Source organism: Eleutherodactylus coqui, chromosome 4 (assembly GCF_035609145.1).
Source record: "Eleutherodactylus coqui strain aEleCoq1 chromosome 4, aEleCoq1.hap1, whole genome shotgun sequence".
In the NCBI taxonomy this organism is placed as follows: domain Eukaryota; kingdom Metazoa; phylum Chordata; class Amphibia; order Anura; family Eleutherodactylidae; genus Eleutherodactylus; species Eleutherodactylus coqui.
In genome coordinates, this window is record NC_089840.1 from 182,029,434 (window position 1) to 182,050,152 (window position 20,719).

General features: G+C 42.4%; 1 protein-coding gene across 4 annotated transcripts in view; it reads right to left on the bottom strand.

The window, feature by feature from the left end:
* PARG (poly(ADP-ribose) glycohydrolase) overlaps nucleotides 1–20,719 on the bottom strand; it is a 94,750-nt gene that overhangs the window by 21,069 nt on the left and 52,962 nt on the right. For all 4 annotated transcript variants that reach the window (XM_066600420.1, XM_066600423.1, XM_066600422.1 and 1 more), the window contains 6 exons: nucleotides 13,259–13,338; nucleotides 13,108–13,168; nucleotides 12,532–12,607; nucleotides 5,181–5,328; nucleotides 2,257–2,335; nucleotides 1,092–1,200 (listed from right to left, as the gene is read on the bottom strand). In XM_066600420.1, the coding sequence (XP_066456517.1) occupies nucleotides 1,092–1,200; nucleotides 2,257–2,335; nucleotides 5,181–5,328; nucleotides 12,532–12,607; nucleotides 13,108–13,168; nucleotides 13,259–13,338 (553 nt within the window). The remainder of the gene's footprint in view (nucleotides 1–1,091; nucleotides 1,201–2,256; nucleotides 2,336–5,180; nucleotides 5,329–12,531; nucleotides 12,608–13,107; nucleotides 13,169–13,258; nucleotides 13,339–20,719) is intronic.

Below are 20,719 nucleotides of genomic sequence, written 5' to 3' on the forward strand. Positions count from 1 at the left end.
ACCTGCTCCGTTGCTGGCGTCCCCGTTGCCATGGCTCCGTCTAACTTCGGTGTCTTCTTGCTTTTTTAGACGCGCTTGCGCAGATCTATCTTCTCCATTCGGCTCGGCTTGGCATCACCGGCATTTTGGCTCCGCCCCCTTGTACGCGTCATTGCGAAGCTCCGCCCCGTCACATGTGCCGATTCCAGCCTCTGAGTGCATTAATATGGCCATACAGAAGTGCTTAACCCCACTTGCTTTCGCGAGACAACCCCTTTAAGTCCTGCAACACTCTTCGTCCTCACATATAGCAGAGTGTTGTATAGTTCTTGGGCAGTCTTTTGAGACTTGTCGGCCTTCTGTAGTCATAATATTCTCTGGGGTCGATTTGGACATGAAAACCTCAATAGCCGGCACAGTCTATAGTGTATATGCAGCAGTAATTTTCCACCGTCTAGTAATATATTAAGTTATTCCATAATGCTGTAAGCAGTGTCCAACACAGAACAAGTCAAGGGCAGTCTATAGAATGCCAAATATGGGACGTCAAAGCTTTAAATGATAAATATTTCACACATTTCATAGGCATTCTATGAAATATCAAAAGGCGAACTGGCAAAGTATAAAATACTCCAACCAGCAATGGACTGGGCGCCCTCCCATCGCTGTGAGCGATGCCAGCAATACTGGTTCCTGTGTGCCATCACAGGAGCGAGCTTCACTGGGACGAGTGCCGGTGCATCGTTTGCCCCACAGCTCGTCCCGTGTAAAAGGACCATAAGATATTGATATTTACTTGAAAAGCTAGTGAATTGCACAAGAAAATAGTTGCTGGCAGGACGCAGCTGCCGCAGGACTCCGGGGTAGACAGCGGCGCTCCAGCTAACACAGGCAGGCGTATGACAGTACAAATGGAAAGACCTGTTAACCACAAACTATCCTTTTAACAAATCAGATTTCAGAAAACCATTTCAAGTCATTTACACTTTTATCGACGCCCTAAAATATTGAAAACTGGAAAAAAGTAGATGATCAAAATGATCAGATAGAAGTGTTGAGATCACTGCCAATGCTTTAGGAATCAGGAGACAAATGAGAAGGGAAACGCAGACCTTGTTCAACTCCCTTTTGATCTTCTCAGGGGAAAATTGATCAGTATGACTTCGGAAGTGGAAAGCATCAATTGCAACGATTTCTGTAGTGCGTCGCTGCCAACTGTCCCTGTGGAAGAAAAGAGTGTTCAATATGCATTGGGAGTAAGTGCTAATGACAGGGCTACAAGTAACAATGTGTTATGTAAGCAGGACATAAAACCAAGATAAACCAAACTAGATAAATTAAATCCTGTCCTTGGTGACAAATTTAAAATTGTAACTCCAATGAGAAGCATTTTCCTCTGCGGTCTTCAAAAAAGAAAACCATGGCATAAAAGTTACAAAATGGTCAGTAACTGTAGAAAAAAATGCATGTTTTTCACAATTTTCAAGTGGTGCTGATTTCAATAGAAGGATTGCTGTGACTGCGCATGAAGTGCAGCGAGTATACTGTGCTGGGTGAGGTGTCCACCTTGCTCCGCGCCCACCAGAGATTCACCTGTCCCCCTGTGGGCCAGTCTGAGCCTGCCCTTATGTTTACTAATGTCTATAGGGGCATCTGTGCTCTGTTTTTGCTCTAGAGAGAACCAGCATGGCAGGCTGTATTAACCCTTTGCAATCCAATTCTAGATTCAGGGTTTCCTAGGGGGCGCGCCATCTGCTGGCTAGAGCCAGTACTGCGGTATGTCACATGCTGGAGAGGCGCCCCTGACAACAGAGCAGCCAGTAATCTACAGTAAGATACCATGCTGGACGTCTTCTGACATCAGAGCTGTACAGCCTTCAATCAGAATGTCTTTAGACGTCAAACAGTGGATTGGAAAGGGTTAATGCCTCATGTGATCACTATGCACCAGCTATCGGCTTCTTGTAGAGGTCATCAGCGTCCTTAACAGGACTACTTCTGGATAAATGGTTATCTGACTCAGTAGCTAGAAAAGAGCAGATGTAAAAATCATAAATGGAAACTAAAGGTCCGTTCGCTAAAAATGATGCCAAAAATGCACCAAAACCCGAACTATTGGTGAGGATCCACAGCAGATTACACCCCTTCAAACGTAAGTGAGCAATATGCTGTGGGTGTGGATTTCCTTCACTGGAGATATTTAGCACAGTGGCTGCTGGACATCAGATGAAGTACACTAGATATAATGTAATGATCACGGACATTTTAAAAACCTACCGTGGGGCTTCATCTTCATGAGCGCGGTCCCATTTGTAACTTTCAGCATAACCTCTGTACTCGCTGTACTGCTCCGCACCTAGATTAAAAAAATAAATAAATAAAGTCAAATGACAGCCATAAAACAAACAAACAAAAAACCTTAACCCTTCACATTGCACCTAGTTTCCACCTTTGTGACACAACCCCATTTTTCAAGTCTGACAAGTGTCACATTAATTCGTAGTAACTTTGAAATCTTTTAATTATCCAAGAGATTACACATTATGTCACTGGTGGATTGTGGTTGATAGATTGTGTTTATTTGTGAATAAAACATCCAAAAACATCAAGAACATTTAACCCCTTAAGGACATGGCCTATTTTGGCGTTGAGGACCAAACGATTTTTGGTATTTTTCAATCTCCATTTTTGAACAGCCATAACTTTATTTTTCTGTTGATGCGGCCGTATAAGGGCTTTTGTTTTGCGTGGCGAACTGTAGTTTTTATTGGTACCATTTTTGGGTACATAGACTATATTGTAAAACTTTTTATTATTTTTTTTATGATCGTAGGGAGAGAAAACCCATCAATTCTGCCATAGATTTTTTTTAAAAGCGTTAATTATGCAGCATAAATGACGCACTACATTTTTTTCTGCGGGATGGTACGGTTACAACGATGCCAAAATTCTTATATTTTTTTTTAAAGGTTTTTCCACTTTTCCACAATAAAACCCCTTTTTTTGGAAATTATTATTTGTTTCTAAATCGCTGCATTCAAAGTCCAATAACTTTTTTATTTTTCCATTAACGGAGCTCTGTGAGGGCTTATTTTTTGCGAGACAAGCTGTAGTTTATATTGGTATCATTTTGGGGTACATATGTTTTTTCAATCACCTTTATTGTGTTTTTTAAAAACACTTTTTAGCGTGCAGGATAAAAAGCGCGCTCTGTTTATTGTACAACGTCATTACGGATTTTTTAAATGCTAATATGGGAAAAAGCATAATAAAAAAGGTTTTTTAAAAAATTTTTTTACATTTTTATTTTTTGTACTTTATTTTGCTCTTATTTTTACACCATTTGTGTCCCTCTGGGGGACACTGCAGCACTAATGACAGCTACGATAAGGCATGGCAGGACTTCTCTCCTGCCATGCCTTATCGCTTATTACAGCGATCTTAGGCAATGGCAATACAGGATGCCGATATCTGGCGTCCTGTTGTCATAGCAATGAGCGGGGCTCTCATGATGTTATCTACTTAGATCGCGGCAGGGAAGGGGTTAACAGCGTGGGGGTGGGGGGGCACATCTCCAATGCCCTCTGTGTCGCAGCGGGAGGTTGGCTACTAGTGACAGATCTGCTATGATCTTGCGCTATCCCTATGACGTAAGGGTACGTCATTTTGTGGGAAGTACCCGGCTTCCATGACGTACCCTTACGTCATGGAGAGGAAAGGGGTTAAAAAATGTTGCATTTTTCAAAATTTGAAATTTTTTGCTTGTAGCACAGATACCATACATAATTCTTTAAATGGATTGTTCAGGTGTGAAGGAGTTTAAAATAAAAAACGGCTGCAAATGTGCTAAAATAATAAAAGCATCCAAACTTATGTGTTTTCCCAGAAATCCAGGTCAACAACGCCTGTGGTCTTCCTGGTCTTTGTTTATGAACAGCTACCACATGAGATCATCATTTGCTGTTCTCCCGGCATCAGGGCTCCCGGCAATTCAGTTGCGCAAAAAAAAAATACGTAGCATGCTGTATTTTCCAGCACATTTGCACAGGTGAAGGAAAAATTTTGAACTTATGAAACTACTGGGCACTTTAATGGCTGAAAGCAGTGGTGTGCGTTTTTTTTTTAATATGCACAATTGTGAACACGCAAAAAGTACAGTAGCATACACAATGCCCATTCCACAAGAAAGCAGGCAAAGATGCTCCCGCTTGTGTGAATCCGGCCTTATGTATTGGGACAGCAGCATGAGTACTACTGCAATCTTCTAAACTGAAGTAGTAAAAAGGTGTCTCTTCTCAAGTACCCTGATTTAGCTGCCATAAAAAGGCTATAAAAGCAGTAATTAAGGGCTAATACATAAACAACTGGTAAGACAATGAGAAACAAGAAGTTCAATGGTTTCCCTTGACTTACACAAGCCAAAATTCCGGCACAAGTTCCATTAGCCACAAACTTCCCGGAATGGTCGGGTACAGGTTGTAACGCTAGCGCTGAAGGTAGCGATCACTAATGTAATCCCGACATTTAGGCCTATTAAACAAGATCATTTCCTTGGTACTCGAGTCTCTTTAGTGCATAGCAGATTGCAGCGGGCTCCTGCTCATCATGGTGTGGCTGGAGAATGTTAAGAGGCTGACACCGGCAATAACCATTACTAGGCTGATACAAGGCAGAGGCAATAAAAAATATCACAGTAAATTTAATTTCTTTCCAATATCTCAAGATCTTGTACAAATTAAAGCTGCATAGTTCCATCCATTAGACCTGAGTCACGAAGCCTCCGTCGCAAGGAATGTCATTTATCGGGAAGAGAAAGTGTGGCAGGAGGAAAGGCCTGGCCAGAGAGAAGAGATGGAAGCCAGCCAACCACGTAACGAGGATGATGAAAAGGCCATTTCCATTAATAGGAAGGAACACTGTGTCTTGTAATTCATTAACGGACACTCTAATAAACTAAAGTGCATTGCAAAAAAAGTACATTAGGTACAAAAACTGGAAGGCAAAAAGATAACTGGCAGCAATGTCACCTACTGAGCACAAGGCATTCTCAGAAGCACACACTGACAATGGCGCGGCACGAAAGGAAGCATCCTGCAAGCTCTGACGCCGCCATCACAATGCGTCCGTCATCCTAATGGATTTCTGTGACATTGGAACATCATCATTCATATTTCTTTCGGAAAGGAAGTCAATAAACTGACCCGTTATAATAAGGCACTCATTGGGATCCAATTCCTCTGTAAAGAGGCGCGACGCTATCAGTTCAGGATTGATGATGAACCGGATCTCTTCCTGGACAAGACCTGAGCTAGTCACACCACCACCAACGTAGCGATTGGCAAAGTCCACCTATTCACAAGAGAAGAAAAAGAGGGAATTTTTTTTGGAGGGGTGAAAATACTTTCAACTAGTTCAAGCATGAGAAAAAAAATGCAGATTCTTAGGTGATGTTTATTGTCACAGTTTAACAAGGTATTCCAACTCTGCTGCAAAGGCTATGGCATGGATGGAAACAGACTATAGACATAAAGCGCATCCTCGACCACTGCTCTATTCCAACTTAAGTCTAACCGTGGTGTTGTGGCTGGGGGTAGAGGGTGGACAAGGGTTCCCCATCCTTGTAATCCAGCCGCTATCACTTACCTAGTGCAAGGCATAAAATTCTAAAGGCTAGAATACCCCTTTAAAGTTAGGCATGTACGAAGGAACACAGCATCAGGAATGTATTACACGGTTGGAATTGTGAAGTCGGTGGAGAAGTTCAACATTTTTATAAACGATCTAGAGGAGGGAATTGAGGGGAAACTGATCAAGTTTGCAGATGACGCAAACCTGGGAGGAATAGATAACACTAGAAAAGAGAGGGAGGATTCAAAAAGATCTGGAGAAACTTGAACAGTAGGAGGCGACTAACAGAATGGTATTTAACAGGAAGAAATGAAAAAAGTACAAACAGAATGGGAGGAATTGGGCTAAGCAGCAGCACAAGTGAAAAAGACTTGGGTATACTAATAGATCACAGACTGAACATGAGTCAACAGTGTGGTGCAGTAGCAAAGAAGGCAAACACAATTCTGAGACATAGCAAGAGAAGCATAGAGTCTAGATCACACGAGGTCATTATCCCCCTCTACTCTTCCTTAGTCCGACCTCATCTGGAATACGGTGTCCAGTTCTGGGCACCCCAATTAACAAAGATATCGACAAATTGGAGCAAGATGGTGAGAGGTGTGCAAACCATGTCCTGTGTATACCTGATGATTTTTTCTTTTTCTTATACAATATTCGTTGCCCTTGATTGTGATCATACATTTTAAGCAGTGTCTTATAGTGAGGAAGGAGTTTGAGCCTTCCACTCAAGAACTCACTAGGTAAATCACCTGTATGAGAGTACAGATTTGCTGTATTTCTCAGAGACATATTTGTCTCAGAAAGCCTGCAATCTGGATTTTTAACCTTTAGCAAGTGAATTTAAATTTCTATATAATAAAAGCTATATTTCAGGGAACTTGGTATTGGGGTTAATGCCTTTGGCATTTGTCTTCACTAGAGATGAGCGAGCATACTCGATAAGGACAATTACTCGAGCGAATTGTCCTTAGTGAGTACCTGCCCGCTCGGAAAAAAAGATTCGGGTCCCGGCGAGGGTGGGGGGGCGGGTTGGGGGGGGGAGGGGAGATCTCTCTCTCCCTCTCTCCCCCCTGCTCACTCCCGCAACATACCGCTCACCCGTGCCTGCACCCGAATCTTTTCTACCGAGCAGGCAGGTACTCGCTAAGGACAATACTCGCTCGAGTAATTGTCCTTAGCGAGTATGCTCGCTCATCTCTAGTCTTCACTTTAAGCCATTTCCCAGAATAGGGCACTTTCATGCCACTTGCTTAGCGCTGACGGCACTTCAGCATCCCGGCTAACCCCTGTGCAGTTGTGTGGATTGGTGAGACTGCGTCTACTCAAACTTAACATCAGTGGAAATTTTCAGCAATACAAACTTCTACATCAGGGTTACAAAAAAAACTAGTTTAATGGGATATAGCTAGAATATAGGGATATAACATGTGGACACAATATCTAAGACACATCTGAATGTTCCCGAATTCATGTATGCGAAAACCTATCCACAACTATAATTGCAGTGGCACGGTTTACCATTAAAGGATCCTGTACCTTTCTACTGTGTTTCCCCGAAAATAAGAGGGGGTCTTATATTAATTCTTTCCCCCCAAAAGATGTGCTATGGCTTATTTTCAAGGGATGTCTTATTTAACTTACCCAACAGGCTCGGTCCAGGTCCTTCCTGCTGCTCTCCAGAGCCCAGACACGGTTCCCACAGCCTTCGGCCGTCCACACAGGATCACTTCCTGGTTACGGGATTCATAAATCCCACCTCCAGGAAGCAATGGCTGTGATTGATTCTTCAAGCGCTGCATTGTTTCTCTGAGCAGCTGCGCTAGAAGAACCAATCACAGCCATCGCTTCGCGAGGCGGGATTTATAAATTAGCTGAACCAATTGGCCGGGAAGGACCTGAACCGAACCTGCTGGGTAAGGGACTCACCTAATGCATTCCTATTGAATTTTAAATTAACTTTAACTAGGGCTTATTTTCAGGGTAGTGCTTCTATTTCAAGCCTCCCCAAAAATCCTGAAAAAAATTGGGCTTATTTTTGGGGTAAAACGAAAATATGTAAATTCACTACTGAATGGCGGCTGTTTAAACGGAATGATGAGCGATCAGCTGATCGTCCATTCCTTTTGCAGCATAAAGGATGAACGATCTGCTGTTCGCTTATTGTTCAGTTTAATCAGCCACCGTTCAGTAGTGAACAGTTGCTGTGTTATCTCAATGGAGAGGAGTAGGGGAGGAATATTAGCCTATTACTCCCCACTTCTACACAAGCCAACCTAAACAACAAATCACCGCGAACCAGGCAAACCAAATAAGCAATCACTGTTAATCAGGCAACCCAAATAACCAATCACCGGGAATGAGTAAATCCACACAACCAATCAGGTTGCGAATTGTGTGCATTTGGGGAGCAATATAGATATATGCGTAGGAGAGCGAGAGGAGAGAAATCTCCTGCACTGCCCCCACCTGCTGGCCGCTCTCTCTGCGAGCCCGAATCAATTAGCTCCCGTGTGACAGCACGGGAACTTGGACACACAGGGACAAGTGTCGGGCATCGTTTGCCCAACAGTAGTCCTGTGTAAATGGACCTTAAGTAAGAGCTTGATTAAAGGGGTTGTCCCGCGCCGAAACGGTTTTTTTTTTTTTCAATAGGCCCCCCGTTCGGCGCGAGACAAACCTGATGCAGGGGTAAAAAAAAAAAAACGGATAGTACTTACCCGAATCCCCGCGCTGCAGCGACTTCTTACTTACCTTGCGAAGATGGCCGCCGGGATCTTCACCCTCGGTGGACCGCAGGTCTTCTGTGCGTTCCATTGCCGATTCCAGCCTCCTGATTGGCTGGAATCGGCACACGTGACGGGGCGGAGCTACGAGGAACAGCTCTCCGGCACGAGCGGCCCCATTCAGAAGGGAGAAGACCGGACTGCGCAAGCGCGTCTAATCGGGAGATTAGACGCTGAAATTAGATGGCACCATGGAGACGGGGACGCTAGCAACGGAACAGGTAAGTGTATAACTTCTGTATGGCTCATATTTAATGCACGATGTACATTACAAAGTGCATTAATATGGCCATACAGAAGTGTATACCCCCACTTGCTATCGCGGGACAACCCCTTTAAGTTAAGTGTGTAGAAAATGACTCAAAGCATGGCTTAATGTTTGACGTACCTCTGGAAGTACGGTTACATCCCTGACAACGAATACCTCAATATGGAGGCATAAATTGTCATCCATGAAACAATACATCTAGTGTGGACTCCACCAACTCCGATAATATTGGAGCTGGGGGGAAAAAAAAAAAAAAAAAACTCCCTTCAGTCAGTCTATGTAACTCAGGAGGGAGGATTATAGAGAGTGAAGTGAATGGGAAGGAAGCGGGGAGGAGAAAGCTCTTTATCTACCAGCAAAGCCTTTAAATTTCCCATCACATATCTATGCCTGGATAAACACAGTTTGGCAAGACAGATCCATCAATCTCACATCAGCAAGCAAACCTCTGACCTTTAGCTGTCCACCGCCTATACTTCTATGTCATTTATCAGCAAAGGATCACTGGCCTACAAGACACCATGGGAGAACAGGTCCCAGGGACCCTTCTGTGCCATCAAAACACTCCAAATAGGAATGTATTATCCGCACTTCATATTATTTAGTAATTCCTTATAGAGAAGATGATTCCAATACAAAGCTTCCTGCCAAGATGCTGCGGGCTCCGATAAAGCCAAAGCAAGCCAATTCATTGCTGCCATACAGCAGCAGCCCAGAATGCATTTATTTCCTATTGCTGACACGCGCTCTAGAGATACTGTCATTACTGACTTCGGTCCTTGTTCCCAATGGGACTCTCAATCTAATTTCCCTATCTCAAACACAAGCTATGCTTAAAGGGGCGGTCTGAGTTATATTTGTCAATTAACCCTTCCCAATCTAGTGTCAGTCCTAGTCCGACATTAGGATTTGCCTGCAAAGCTCCAATGTTGGTCGAGGTCCGACACATTTCTAACGGTATATAGGACAGCACTCCGATGTCTTGAGGCTGTTCTGCATATGATTTTAACCCATGACCCCAATGTTGAAAGGCAATAGAATATAAAACTTTAAGTATTGGCTCATTATCTCATATACTGCATCTCTTACATTCACCTATGACCCAGGGTCTATCCACGACTACAATATGTATAATATAAATACACACACACACACACACATTATATAGATATATATATATATATATATATATATATATATATATATATATATATATATAATGCGATTGTACATTGTAATCCTGACTTTGAAGATATAACTGCTGAAAAGTTTTCTCTACAAAACATGAGGTGTCAGCCTATCATGACGCTCAGTGGCTAGGGTGAAAACTGCAAGATTTCAGTTGTTTTTTTTTTTGTTTTTTTTTAAGAGTCTGTTTACTGAAATACTATTGATGACCCATCATTGGGATAGGTCATCAATAGTTGATCGGCCGGGGTCCGTTGCTAAGGACCCCAACCGATCAGCTGAGCAGGTGCAAGCCGTCAACACCGCAATAACAAAGAGGTCGGAGCAGAAGCCTCCTCGCCAACCTACGTGTAGCGGCCGGTGCTTCTAACTGGAGGCACAGCTCTCTTTGAAATGTGTATTTGGAGCGGAAGTCTTCAAGCCGACCTCCCATGTAGTGGCCGGCACTTGTAACTGCAGGCACGGCTCCTATTGATTTCAGTGAGAGCTGTGCCTGCAGTTCCAAGCACCGGTCACTATATGGAGGTTGGCGTGAAGGCTTCTGCTCCAACCTCTGTGTTATTGTGGCACTGACAGCTTGTGCCCGGTCTGTTCATCGGTCGGGGTCCTGAGCGACAGACCCCAGCCGATCAACTATTGATGGCCTATGCTGATGATCGTATTTCTCTGGAAAACCCCTTTAATATAGTAACATGGAAACACACACATTCAGCCAAAATTCTAAAAAAAGAATATATATTATTATCACAGAGACGGGAAGTCTATATGTAAATTTTTCTTAAAAGCCCTTCACAGGTATAGACTAAAAGAATATAGTTTATTAGAAACTCTTAAAAACATATACGGGCTGACTAACAGTACTAACATAAATTAACACAAAAAAGAGAAGATATATTTAGGTGCAAGTTTGAATTATGCATCCAATGTCTCCAATGTAGATAATGGTCACAATAGCATGGTCAGTATAAGTGGATAACTTTAGTGCATATACAGAGTTCCTGCACTGAATGACTGGTGACAGTCGTATGTAGAGGTCGCAGAGAACTACGGCTCTGAATGACTGGTGAAGTCACAGAGAAATACGGCTCAACGCGTTTCTCCGCTCGCTTTAGAGCGGTTCATCAGGAGCCACAGATGTGTATTTGACCAAAAAATCTTTAGTGGGATTAATAGCGTCAATCATTTAATTGACTAAGCTATCTTCCTCTTTTAGGATATATAATCAGTAGGATTAAATTGGCAAGAAAGTGGGTTGTCTGCGAAGATGTCGCCAACAGGTATATATATATACCAGACACCGTTAGACAAAAAGTCAGCAGGGTACGATGGTATAGTGGCTACGTTGGTAAAGGAAGGAGGACTCGGATAAAGAACTTATGCACTGACAGTAGTCACAAGTCAGATGCGTGTTTAGATATGTCAGCTATTAGGATCCTGTATTTGGCGCTGTGTACCTATCCTCCTACAAGTGTTGCAATGTTAGCAGCACTAATGTAGAATTTCTAGTCATATGCACTGACATTAATAGAAAGTCAGGTGCATGTTCAGATAGGTCAGCTAAAGAGGATCCTGTATTTAAAGCTGCATACCAATCCTCCTAAAAGTGTTGCAATGTCAGCAACACTAATGTAGAAATACTAGACTCCTATCAAAAGTTCAGACAACCAATCTAATATTCAAGCAGGCAGCCAAAAATAGGCTTCAACAAATTTTTCTGCTCAAACAGTAGGTCCCCAAGATAAGGCTACCTAGTGTGCCAAACATAGAGTAAAATAACAAACAGATAAAGCCTGTGGCCCTGATGGTGAGCCACATTGCAACACTTGTAGGAGGATAGGTACACAGCGCCAAATACAGTATCCTAATAGCTGACATATCTAAACACGCATCTGACTTGTGACTACTGTCAGTGCATAAGTTCTTTATCCGAGTCCTCCTTCCTTTACCAACGTAGCCACTATACCATCGTACCCTGCTGACTTTTTGTCTAACGGTGTCTGGTATATATATATACCTGTTGGCGACATCTTCGCAGACAACCCACTTTCTTGCCAATTTAATCCTACTGATTATATATCCTAAAAGAGGAAGATAGCTTAGTCAATTAAATGATTGACGCTATTAATCCCACTAAAGATTTTTTGGTCAAATACACATCTGTGGCTCCTGATGAACCGCTCTAAAGCGAGCGGAGAAACGCGTTGAGCCGTATTTCTCTGTGACTTCACCAGTCATTCAGAGCCGTAGTTCTCTGCGACCTCTACATACGACTGTCACCAGTCATTCAGTGCAGGAACTCTGTATATGCACTAAAGTTATCCACTTATACTGACCATGCTATTGTGACCATTATCTACATTGGAGACATTGGATGCATAATTCAAACTTGCACCTAAATATATCTTCTCCTCTTTTTTGTGTTAATTTATGTTAGTACTGTTAGTCAGCCCGTATATGTTTTTAAGAGTTTCTAATAAACTATATTCTTTTAGTCTATACCTGTGAAGGGCTTTTAAGAATATATATTATGTGTAAAATAACCCAAATTTAAGCAATAGGCTAATTTCTGATGACACATACCCTTTAAATTACAGAGCTGCACAGAGAATCTGCACATACAGAATGCAACTTTTTGGGAACATAAGAACATGATTGGTTGAGAAATGTTGGACTAGTCCTTACCTGCAGCATCCCATGTCCATTACCCTCGATTGTACCTTCACAAGTTATGTGGAGCCTTCTCAACTTCTTGGTTGATCTAATTAAAATAAAGTGCAAATTACATGTGGAATAGAAACAAAACTGCCTGTACAACTTCACAATGAGCCCATCTGCTAACGAGCGAGAGCTGACAAACAATGAGCATTGTGGTCAGCGGGCCTTCCTGTTGTCCACATAAATGGTCTGTAGTATGGGGACTAATGAGGGTTGCCAAGATTATTAATCCCCATACAACCATCATTGTTCGGCTGCACATATCTGCAGTTAGATGGGGAGATGTGCAGCCGACTTGCATGCATGGCAGAACTGCTTGGTGGCACATTTGATTGTGTGAATGAACAAACGTTCATATGAACATTTGAACCCAATAATTGGGCGGTGTAAAAGGTTCTTCAAGAAATCTACCGCTAGTAGGACCTATACCTCTACACCTACATAAGGAACAGGAGACACATCCTCCATTGGGCGTATCCGATTGTTTACTGCATATTCTAGGGAGCGGGGCATGGCAAAATATGGAGAAAACAAACTACTTACTTCTCCCATTCGGGAAACCGGTCAATGCACTGACGTGTAAAAGTCACCAGACCCGTGGGGCCTGAAACACACGAAAGGGGAGAGATACTTAAAACATTCAATAAATAGAAAGGAGAAGAAGGGGGAAAAAAACAGACGGCGCTAAACTTACGTTTCTCCGTCACTCTTCGAAAGTAACAGAATAAGGTTTTCAGCTTCTCTGCTTTCCTTGGATTTTTTCCTTCAAATAATCTGAAATAAAATATATATTTTTTTAGTACTACAGAAACCTAAATTTCAGTTTAATAATACATACAACTCCAAACTGTTCATAAAAGTAGAGCTACAATATCTATGGTGCTTGTGTACGCCGCAAAAATCTCCTGATATGCTGAGATGCCCTCAATGGACACGCTGCTTCTTGGGTCTTATACAGTCCTCATATACATGATAATATACACCATTTACTATAGTCCCTGCAGAGCTATAGTCAGCAGCAAGGTCTTGAGACTTTCCAACCTTCGGAAGCCTATTTTGCATAATCTCACAAATATAGTACCAGATCTCACGGTTGCATAGATTGAAATGATTCCTTAAAAGTTTGCTTCATATGTGAGCATCATCTTTGACTCTTAGAAGTGACAATAACCTTACTGGTTAACCTACAGTTACTGGATGCAATCTACGGCTTACCGCTTTTTCAGGTTAAGGTCTTTACTATAGTCTTCTTCCACTGGATCAATAACAGAGGCCAGAAAAATGTCTTGGCCCCTTATCACTACTTCGTCATGTTTCATGGTTGTAAGAACATCCGGAATGAAACATATTCTACTTTATCATATTTGGGGCTTCTTCAAATCATAAAAAAATCATTCTATCATTCTGAACTCCACATAAAGGCTACAGTAATAGCCAACAACCACGTAGATGTCTAGGTTTATTGCAGATGGCATGTGAATGATGGGTTACTAACACAACACTGCACAACCTGAGGAAGCGGGCACTGGAACATGAAAGCATGGCTTTGATAGAACTTGATGACCTTCAGCCATTTAAGTAGAATGTGATGCATCCTTAGTATACAATATGTAATGTCCATTATAGTCTATGCTTACAGCAAGATTAAACTACTACATGCAAGGCGTCCTGCTATTTGGGGAGGATTGCCCCAGGGACCAAGAGAGAAACAAAGGAACAAGGCAAGCACAAATATTGGAATGGAAAACAAGCAAAGATGCATTTGCACTGGCTTATATAAGAGGACAGTCCTGTGTAATGACCCCCATCTATGTCATCCATATGCCCTAATAGCATGCATGGACAGGGGTTGTACCATGGAGAGAGTCCCTTTTATAGAGCGTGTGTGGATTTTTCTAACATTGACATTCCCACCACACGAACTCAGAGACGGTTTTGTTATACAAGTTCCATACAGTAAAGGGAATCTGTCGCCTACTTTTTGTTCTATAAACTAAGAGTATGGGCTGAAAGTAGGCGACCTGCTGAGTCAGGAGATGTAAGTGAATTTAGGCCGGTCTCACCCAACCAGATTTGGATTGAGGAATCTGCAATAGTCACCCGCACAGTCAATCCGCGGCATTCCGCATCCATTAACAAGAATAGAGCATTCACACGTCTGCTCACATGAGCGGACAGCAACTGATTTCTGCTGGCGGAAATAAAAATCACAGTATGCTCTATTCTAGTGCCGATTCTGCACAGACTGCTTCCATTGAAGCCATCTGACCCGCGGCCCTTCTGAAATGGACATTGTGGAAAGGTCGCGGAATCTGCATCATCGCCTAGCAACTGAGCAGGAGGAAAAAAGATTTGAAAAAAAAAAAAGTCTGTACTGCGCATGTCTGGACCATGTGAATACAGATTTAAACATTTCCAAGTGGACACCAGCAGCAGTCAGGGCTTGATTCCACTGCAGTCTCCTGCATGCGGAATCCGACCCGTTCGCGCGCAGCTGGCCTTATACTTACCTTCCCCGTCATTCTCACTGGAAACCACCGCTCAATGCATCAAGCAGCACTGCTAAGTAGTCCATCTAGTCTAATTTTATGATGGGAGGAGTACTTAGCAGCGCCACTCAAGGCGCTGACCAGTGGCTTCCATCGCGGACAGCGGGGGAGGCAAGTATAATACTTACATTCCCGGACTCAGCCAGTTCCCTACTTTTAACCCATAAGCTTAGCTTGTAGGACTAAGAGTAGGTGCAGTGGTTTTTAAGAACTTACAGGTTGTTCCTGCAGGTCGTGACAAGAGAGAAGTCCATCTTATTTATGAGGTGGTAGTCGCGCTCAGCATCCTTGACTGGCAGTTTCCACAATATGCAATGTAATAGCTAGAACATTGTTCGTCAGGGAGGTTGGGCTGGACTAGCACTGCCTCATGAATAAGCTTCATACGGAACATGGAGTCTGAACCGGGTTTTCACTAGTTTGTTGGCTTGAAAAAGACCTTGTTTGTAGGTCGAAACGTCGCCTCTTTTAAAACTGTGAAACAATAAAATATGCTACTTTAATCAAGAAGCTTTTTTTTGCATCATTATATGCTGCCACAGCTTTGCTATTATATGCAGTTAAGTTAGACAGCTCTGCAAAACTAGTTCTGAAGAGGCTATTCGACATTTCCACAGTCCCTGTGGACTTGAGGAGGAAGAAAAGTCATGTCAGTCAGCGTCTCTCATCTCCTCTCTATGAATGGTACTGCCAAATCCATTTCAGTTTTATACGTCCTAAACTGGTCATAGATCCAATATAGATGTATTTTAGGACAGTAGAACTTATGTTATACGAAGTGCAAGTATCAAGCAAGAGTGCTGGACTCTACAAAAATTGTAAGAAAATACTCCATTGGGTGGCCAAGCTATCATTCCCCTGCATGACTATTTCTGCTGTCTTATCAATTTGGCTAGGAGTGGTCTCTCTATTCCTCATGTATATAGAGAGAAGGAAAAAAAAAAAACACATGACTAGAAATATTCACAAGGGCATTTATCTTTGTACTCGGGTTACTGCTACGGCACTGGAGATGAATAGTCAAAAATAATTCCCCATCGCAAACTACAAGATGAACGGCAACCTGCTGCCTCGAGCTTGCACGGCCATTACATTTGAGAGACGAGCCAATTGCAGCCGGCAAAGTCTATTAGTAATTAGGTCATTGCTGCACTGCACTACTTCCAACATTTATCTCTCCAAATCTGACAGCGTCTATAATTTAACGTTGATTGGACCTCATTATACGAATCTAAAGCCATTACTGGAGAATGTGTTTTTTCTCCTCGGTAATTGGCATCAATGGCCCCTATTTGACTACAGTGAAGAACTACAGAAACAAGAACCAACGGTTCCCAGTATATGCTTTCACGGCAATACTCCTGGGCAGCAAAATACTGAAGGGTAACTACAGCAGAAGTTGGAATATTCCACAGACTGATAATTATTTAGACCTACTCTTTGCTTCTAAAGGTCCTTTTACATGTAAAGATAATCTTTCAAATGACTGAAAAATTTGGCGATCTATTTGCATAAAGTGTGAATGGCAATTCACACTTTATTATTTTCATTTGCATGTAAAAGGACCTACAGGAGTTGTTTGAGGATTGATTAAACACACTCCCAGCTGTGCAAACAACTGCCAGCACATTCAATTGTTCTCCTAGGGGCTGCCTACACATTCCATTGTTCTCCTTAGGGCTTGTATAAACATGCTGCGTGGAGAACATCCTGCAGTCTGTTGAAAGATGAGCAAAATACATTCAGATGGAATGTATTTGCTCAGTCTTTCAGCTGCTGAATGATTGATTTTACGTGAAGTGAAATCCATTGTTCAAATGAAAAGTGCAATGATTATCGCTCATTTAAGGCCGCTTGGACAAATTTTGAACGATAAACGGTGCATGTGAAAGGGCCTTTAGTATTGAGTTCATTGTATAGTTATACGGGAGATAGAGAGCTTCATTCTGTCACAGAGATCTCCGTGGTTCACTTACCTTTATACCAGCCGTACTAGCCGGTGAGGGATAGTCGTATACTCCTTAGTGTGTGACCAAAGACATCCTAGTAAGGACATCTTTATTCCTAATTTCTACTACTAGTTTGGGTGCCCAATGTGAATTATGGAAAATCTCTGCCCATTTATTTAAATTAGAACGGTGTAAGCAGTAATTCTCCATCGATGGGCTAGCTGCTCATGGGGGTTTGACTTTGTGGGACCCTCACCGATCCCAAGGATAGGAGTCCTGTCTGTCCCCCCAAAAATGACTCATTTGGAAATTGATGGCAGCAACACATCTCACAAAAGTTGGGGCAGGGCAATGTACCATTGTGTAGTATTCCCTCGTCTTCTTACAACAGGCTGTAAATGTCTGAGAAGTGAGGAGACCAATTGCTGGAGGTTTGGCAGAGGAACATTGTCCTGTTTTTGTCTGATGTAGGATTCTACCTGCTGCACAGTCCTGGGTCTTCTTTGATTTTTCGTTTCATAATGCATGAAATGTTGTACTATTGGTGAAATGTCTGGACTGCAGACGGACGGTTCACCCCTGGACTCTTCTTTTGTGAAGCCATGCTGTTGTGATGGATGTAGTTTGGGATTTAGCATTGTCTTGATGAAATATGCGAGGTCTTCCCTGAAAGAGACGTTGTCTGGATGGAGCAGATGTTGTTCTAAACGGCCTATATACTGTCAGTACTGATAGTGCCTTCCAGGATGTGTAAGCTGCCCATACCATAAGCACTAATGCAATGCCATAATATGAGAGATGCCGTTTTTTGAACTGGGTATTGATAAGCTGAAAAGTGCCCCTTCTCCTGAGTCCGCAGAACATGGTGTTTGTAGTTTCCAACAACAATTTTTAATTGACCACAGAACAGTTTTTCATTTTGCCTCAGGCTATTTTAAATGAGCTTTGGCCTAGAGAAGATTGTATTGATATGAAGATTGTATAGAGAAGATACTGAGGTTTCTGGATTGTGTTGATACAGTATATGGCTTCTTCTTTGCATGGTACAGCTTTACTTGGATTTGTAGATTACATGGTGAATTGTGTTCACAATGATTGCTGGAAGTATTCCTAAATTCATGCAGTGATTTGCATTACAGAATCACGCCTGTTTTTAATGTAGTGACGCCTGAGGACCCGCAGATCTCAGCATCCAATATTGAACGTTGGCCATGTTCCTTGTGCACATAACTTTCTCCAGAGTCTCTGAATCTTTTGATGATAGTATGTACTGTAGATGGTGAGATAGTTGAAGTCGTCTTCTCAATTTTACGTTAACATTTTTCTGAAATTGTTCAACAATTTTTAGACGCAGTTTCTCACAGATTGGTGAACCCCTGACAAACTGTGCTTCTGAGAGACTCTGTGTCTCTAACATGCTCTTGTTATACACAGTCACATGACTTTCATTAAAATGACTTTTCCAGCCTTTTGTTACCGCTGTGCCACAGATGTGTTGTTGCCATCAATTTCTAAATGAGTTTCTTTTCTAAAATAGAATGGAAAAAGGTCTCCCCTGCCCCCTCTGATAGGTGTACTATTATGAATAAAATATGGTTATGTGAGATTTTCAAATCATTGCAGTTTTCTTTTTTTTTTTACACAGCATCCCAACTTTTTTGGAATTGGAGTTGCAGTTCATAACAAGGAAATAAGAAGGCAACAAGGACACCCAGTGTCCGTCACACTTTTGTAATAGGTTGTAAGATCTTCAAATTCAGGGGCAGAAAAACTACTTTAGACTCCGTTTTTAAAACTAGGCAACCAATAAAAGACCCCCCAAATTAAAGCAGTGGCGTAATATTTCTAAATTAAATGGTTACCTGGCCTTCAGGTGTAGATTTGTTCTTGCACATGTCATTTTTGTCACCCCCTTTTCACCCTTATTCCTACATTGACCGGCACTTGTAAAACAACCCCGTTAGACTGAAGGCAGGAGACGCATCTGCTTAGCTGGAATCATAATTGAAAATATTCACAATATCTGAATTTCTTCATTTATGGGCCGCTGCTGAATAAATGGAGCCGCAAGGCGATGCTTCTCCTGAAATTAAGTCATTGACAAATTACTTGCAGGAAAGATTTTTCCTCCAGCGAGTCAGATCACTTTTATATTTATTTCTCTCTTCTTGTAAGAGGTTCTGTCAAGCTGCCACGTAACCCGGCTACAATTAGGCAGGGAGACAGATGCAGGCATCCCGACTGCCAGCCAAGGGAGTGACTGTTTATCTTCTGCCTACCATCTTCCCGGGAAATCGATGTTAATCAAATCAGAGATCTTTTAATAGATATTTAGCCATGCAGAATACAGGAGTGCAGACAGAACAAAAGGTCACCGATCCCCCACATTAGAAGCCGTAATATTTAACTCAATACAGAACGAGGTCTAAACAAGACTACTTGGATGCTGATAGGAACGTAACCCTTTAATAGCAGAAGTCAAGCGCCAAGAGAGAGACTGCTTCGTAGGCTGCGGGAGGCCGCTATCAAGGAAGCTCTTTGCCAACAGAGGGCCTTAGAGTTGGAGCTGAACTAGGGGGGCATTATGACCCACTGCTAGACAACCTCTGGAAGAACCAATTAGAGACTGTAAAACACTTTATAGCATGTACTAGAATACATACATGGGCACTCTGGCACGTCTGAAAAACCTATAAAAAAAAGTAAGGTGGTCAGCAGACACAAACCGTTGGCTGGTCCTGCCAAAAATTGACAGATTTGGCCAGCTTTTCTCTTTTGCATATGCTGGCCTTAAAGGGGTTCTGACATTAAAAAAAAATTTTTTTACTCACCTTGCCTGGCTAGGACCGATCTCCAGGCATGTCCCCTCCAGCCGGCATCTTTTTCTGTGGCTTGTAGAAGCAGAGCAGGAGCGGTCAAAATGACCCCCCCCCCCCCCCCCCCCCCCGGTGTCAACAACAACAGGAGACAAGGTAAGTATTAGTTTTTATGTTTTAGCAGCCATTAAATCGTGGGGTCCCTGTGTCCATTAGGCAGACCAGGGAACAATGGCTGCTAAAGCATAAAAAAATTATTCATGTCAGAACCCCTTTAACTCTTCCTGAACGGCAAACTGAGGGACTATACATCGTACAGCCATGAAACGACACTATATAGAGCCGACAGGTTCCCTCATTAGAAGGTTTATACTTTATATCAAACCAGATAATTGTGAGGAGTACTTAAGGGCTGAAACGTAACTTTGCAATGCAACCTCACAATTCCCGTTCAGTCGTTGGCTCGCATTTAAACTGAAGATCATCATTACTTTCGTTTGAAGGAGCTTGCAAATGATAATCGTTCCGTCTAAGTGCACCATTTGGGTTTTTGTATATGGCACAACTGTCGGGTGCATATATGCCCGACAGTCGTCCCAGTGATAATCAATCCTGTGCTTTCATAAAAGGAGAGAAAATTGTTCCATGAATGGAGGCGGAGCAGGCGGGAGATTGCTTCTGTCCGCTCACTTCCATTCACAGTAAACAGGCAGTCGTTCATGGATGAAGGACTGCCTGTTCACACGGGCTGATCGCGGTTTGATGCTCATGCTTGCATTAAATTGAACGGCAAACGATCAGCAAACAATTTTCGCTCAGTTTCACACAACCCGGTGATAAA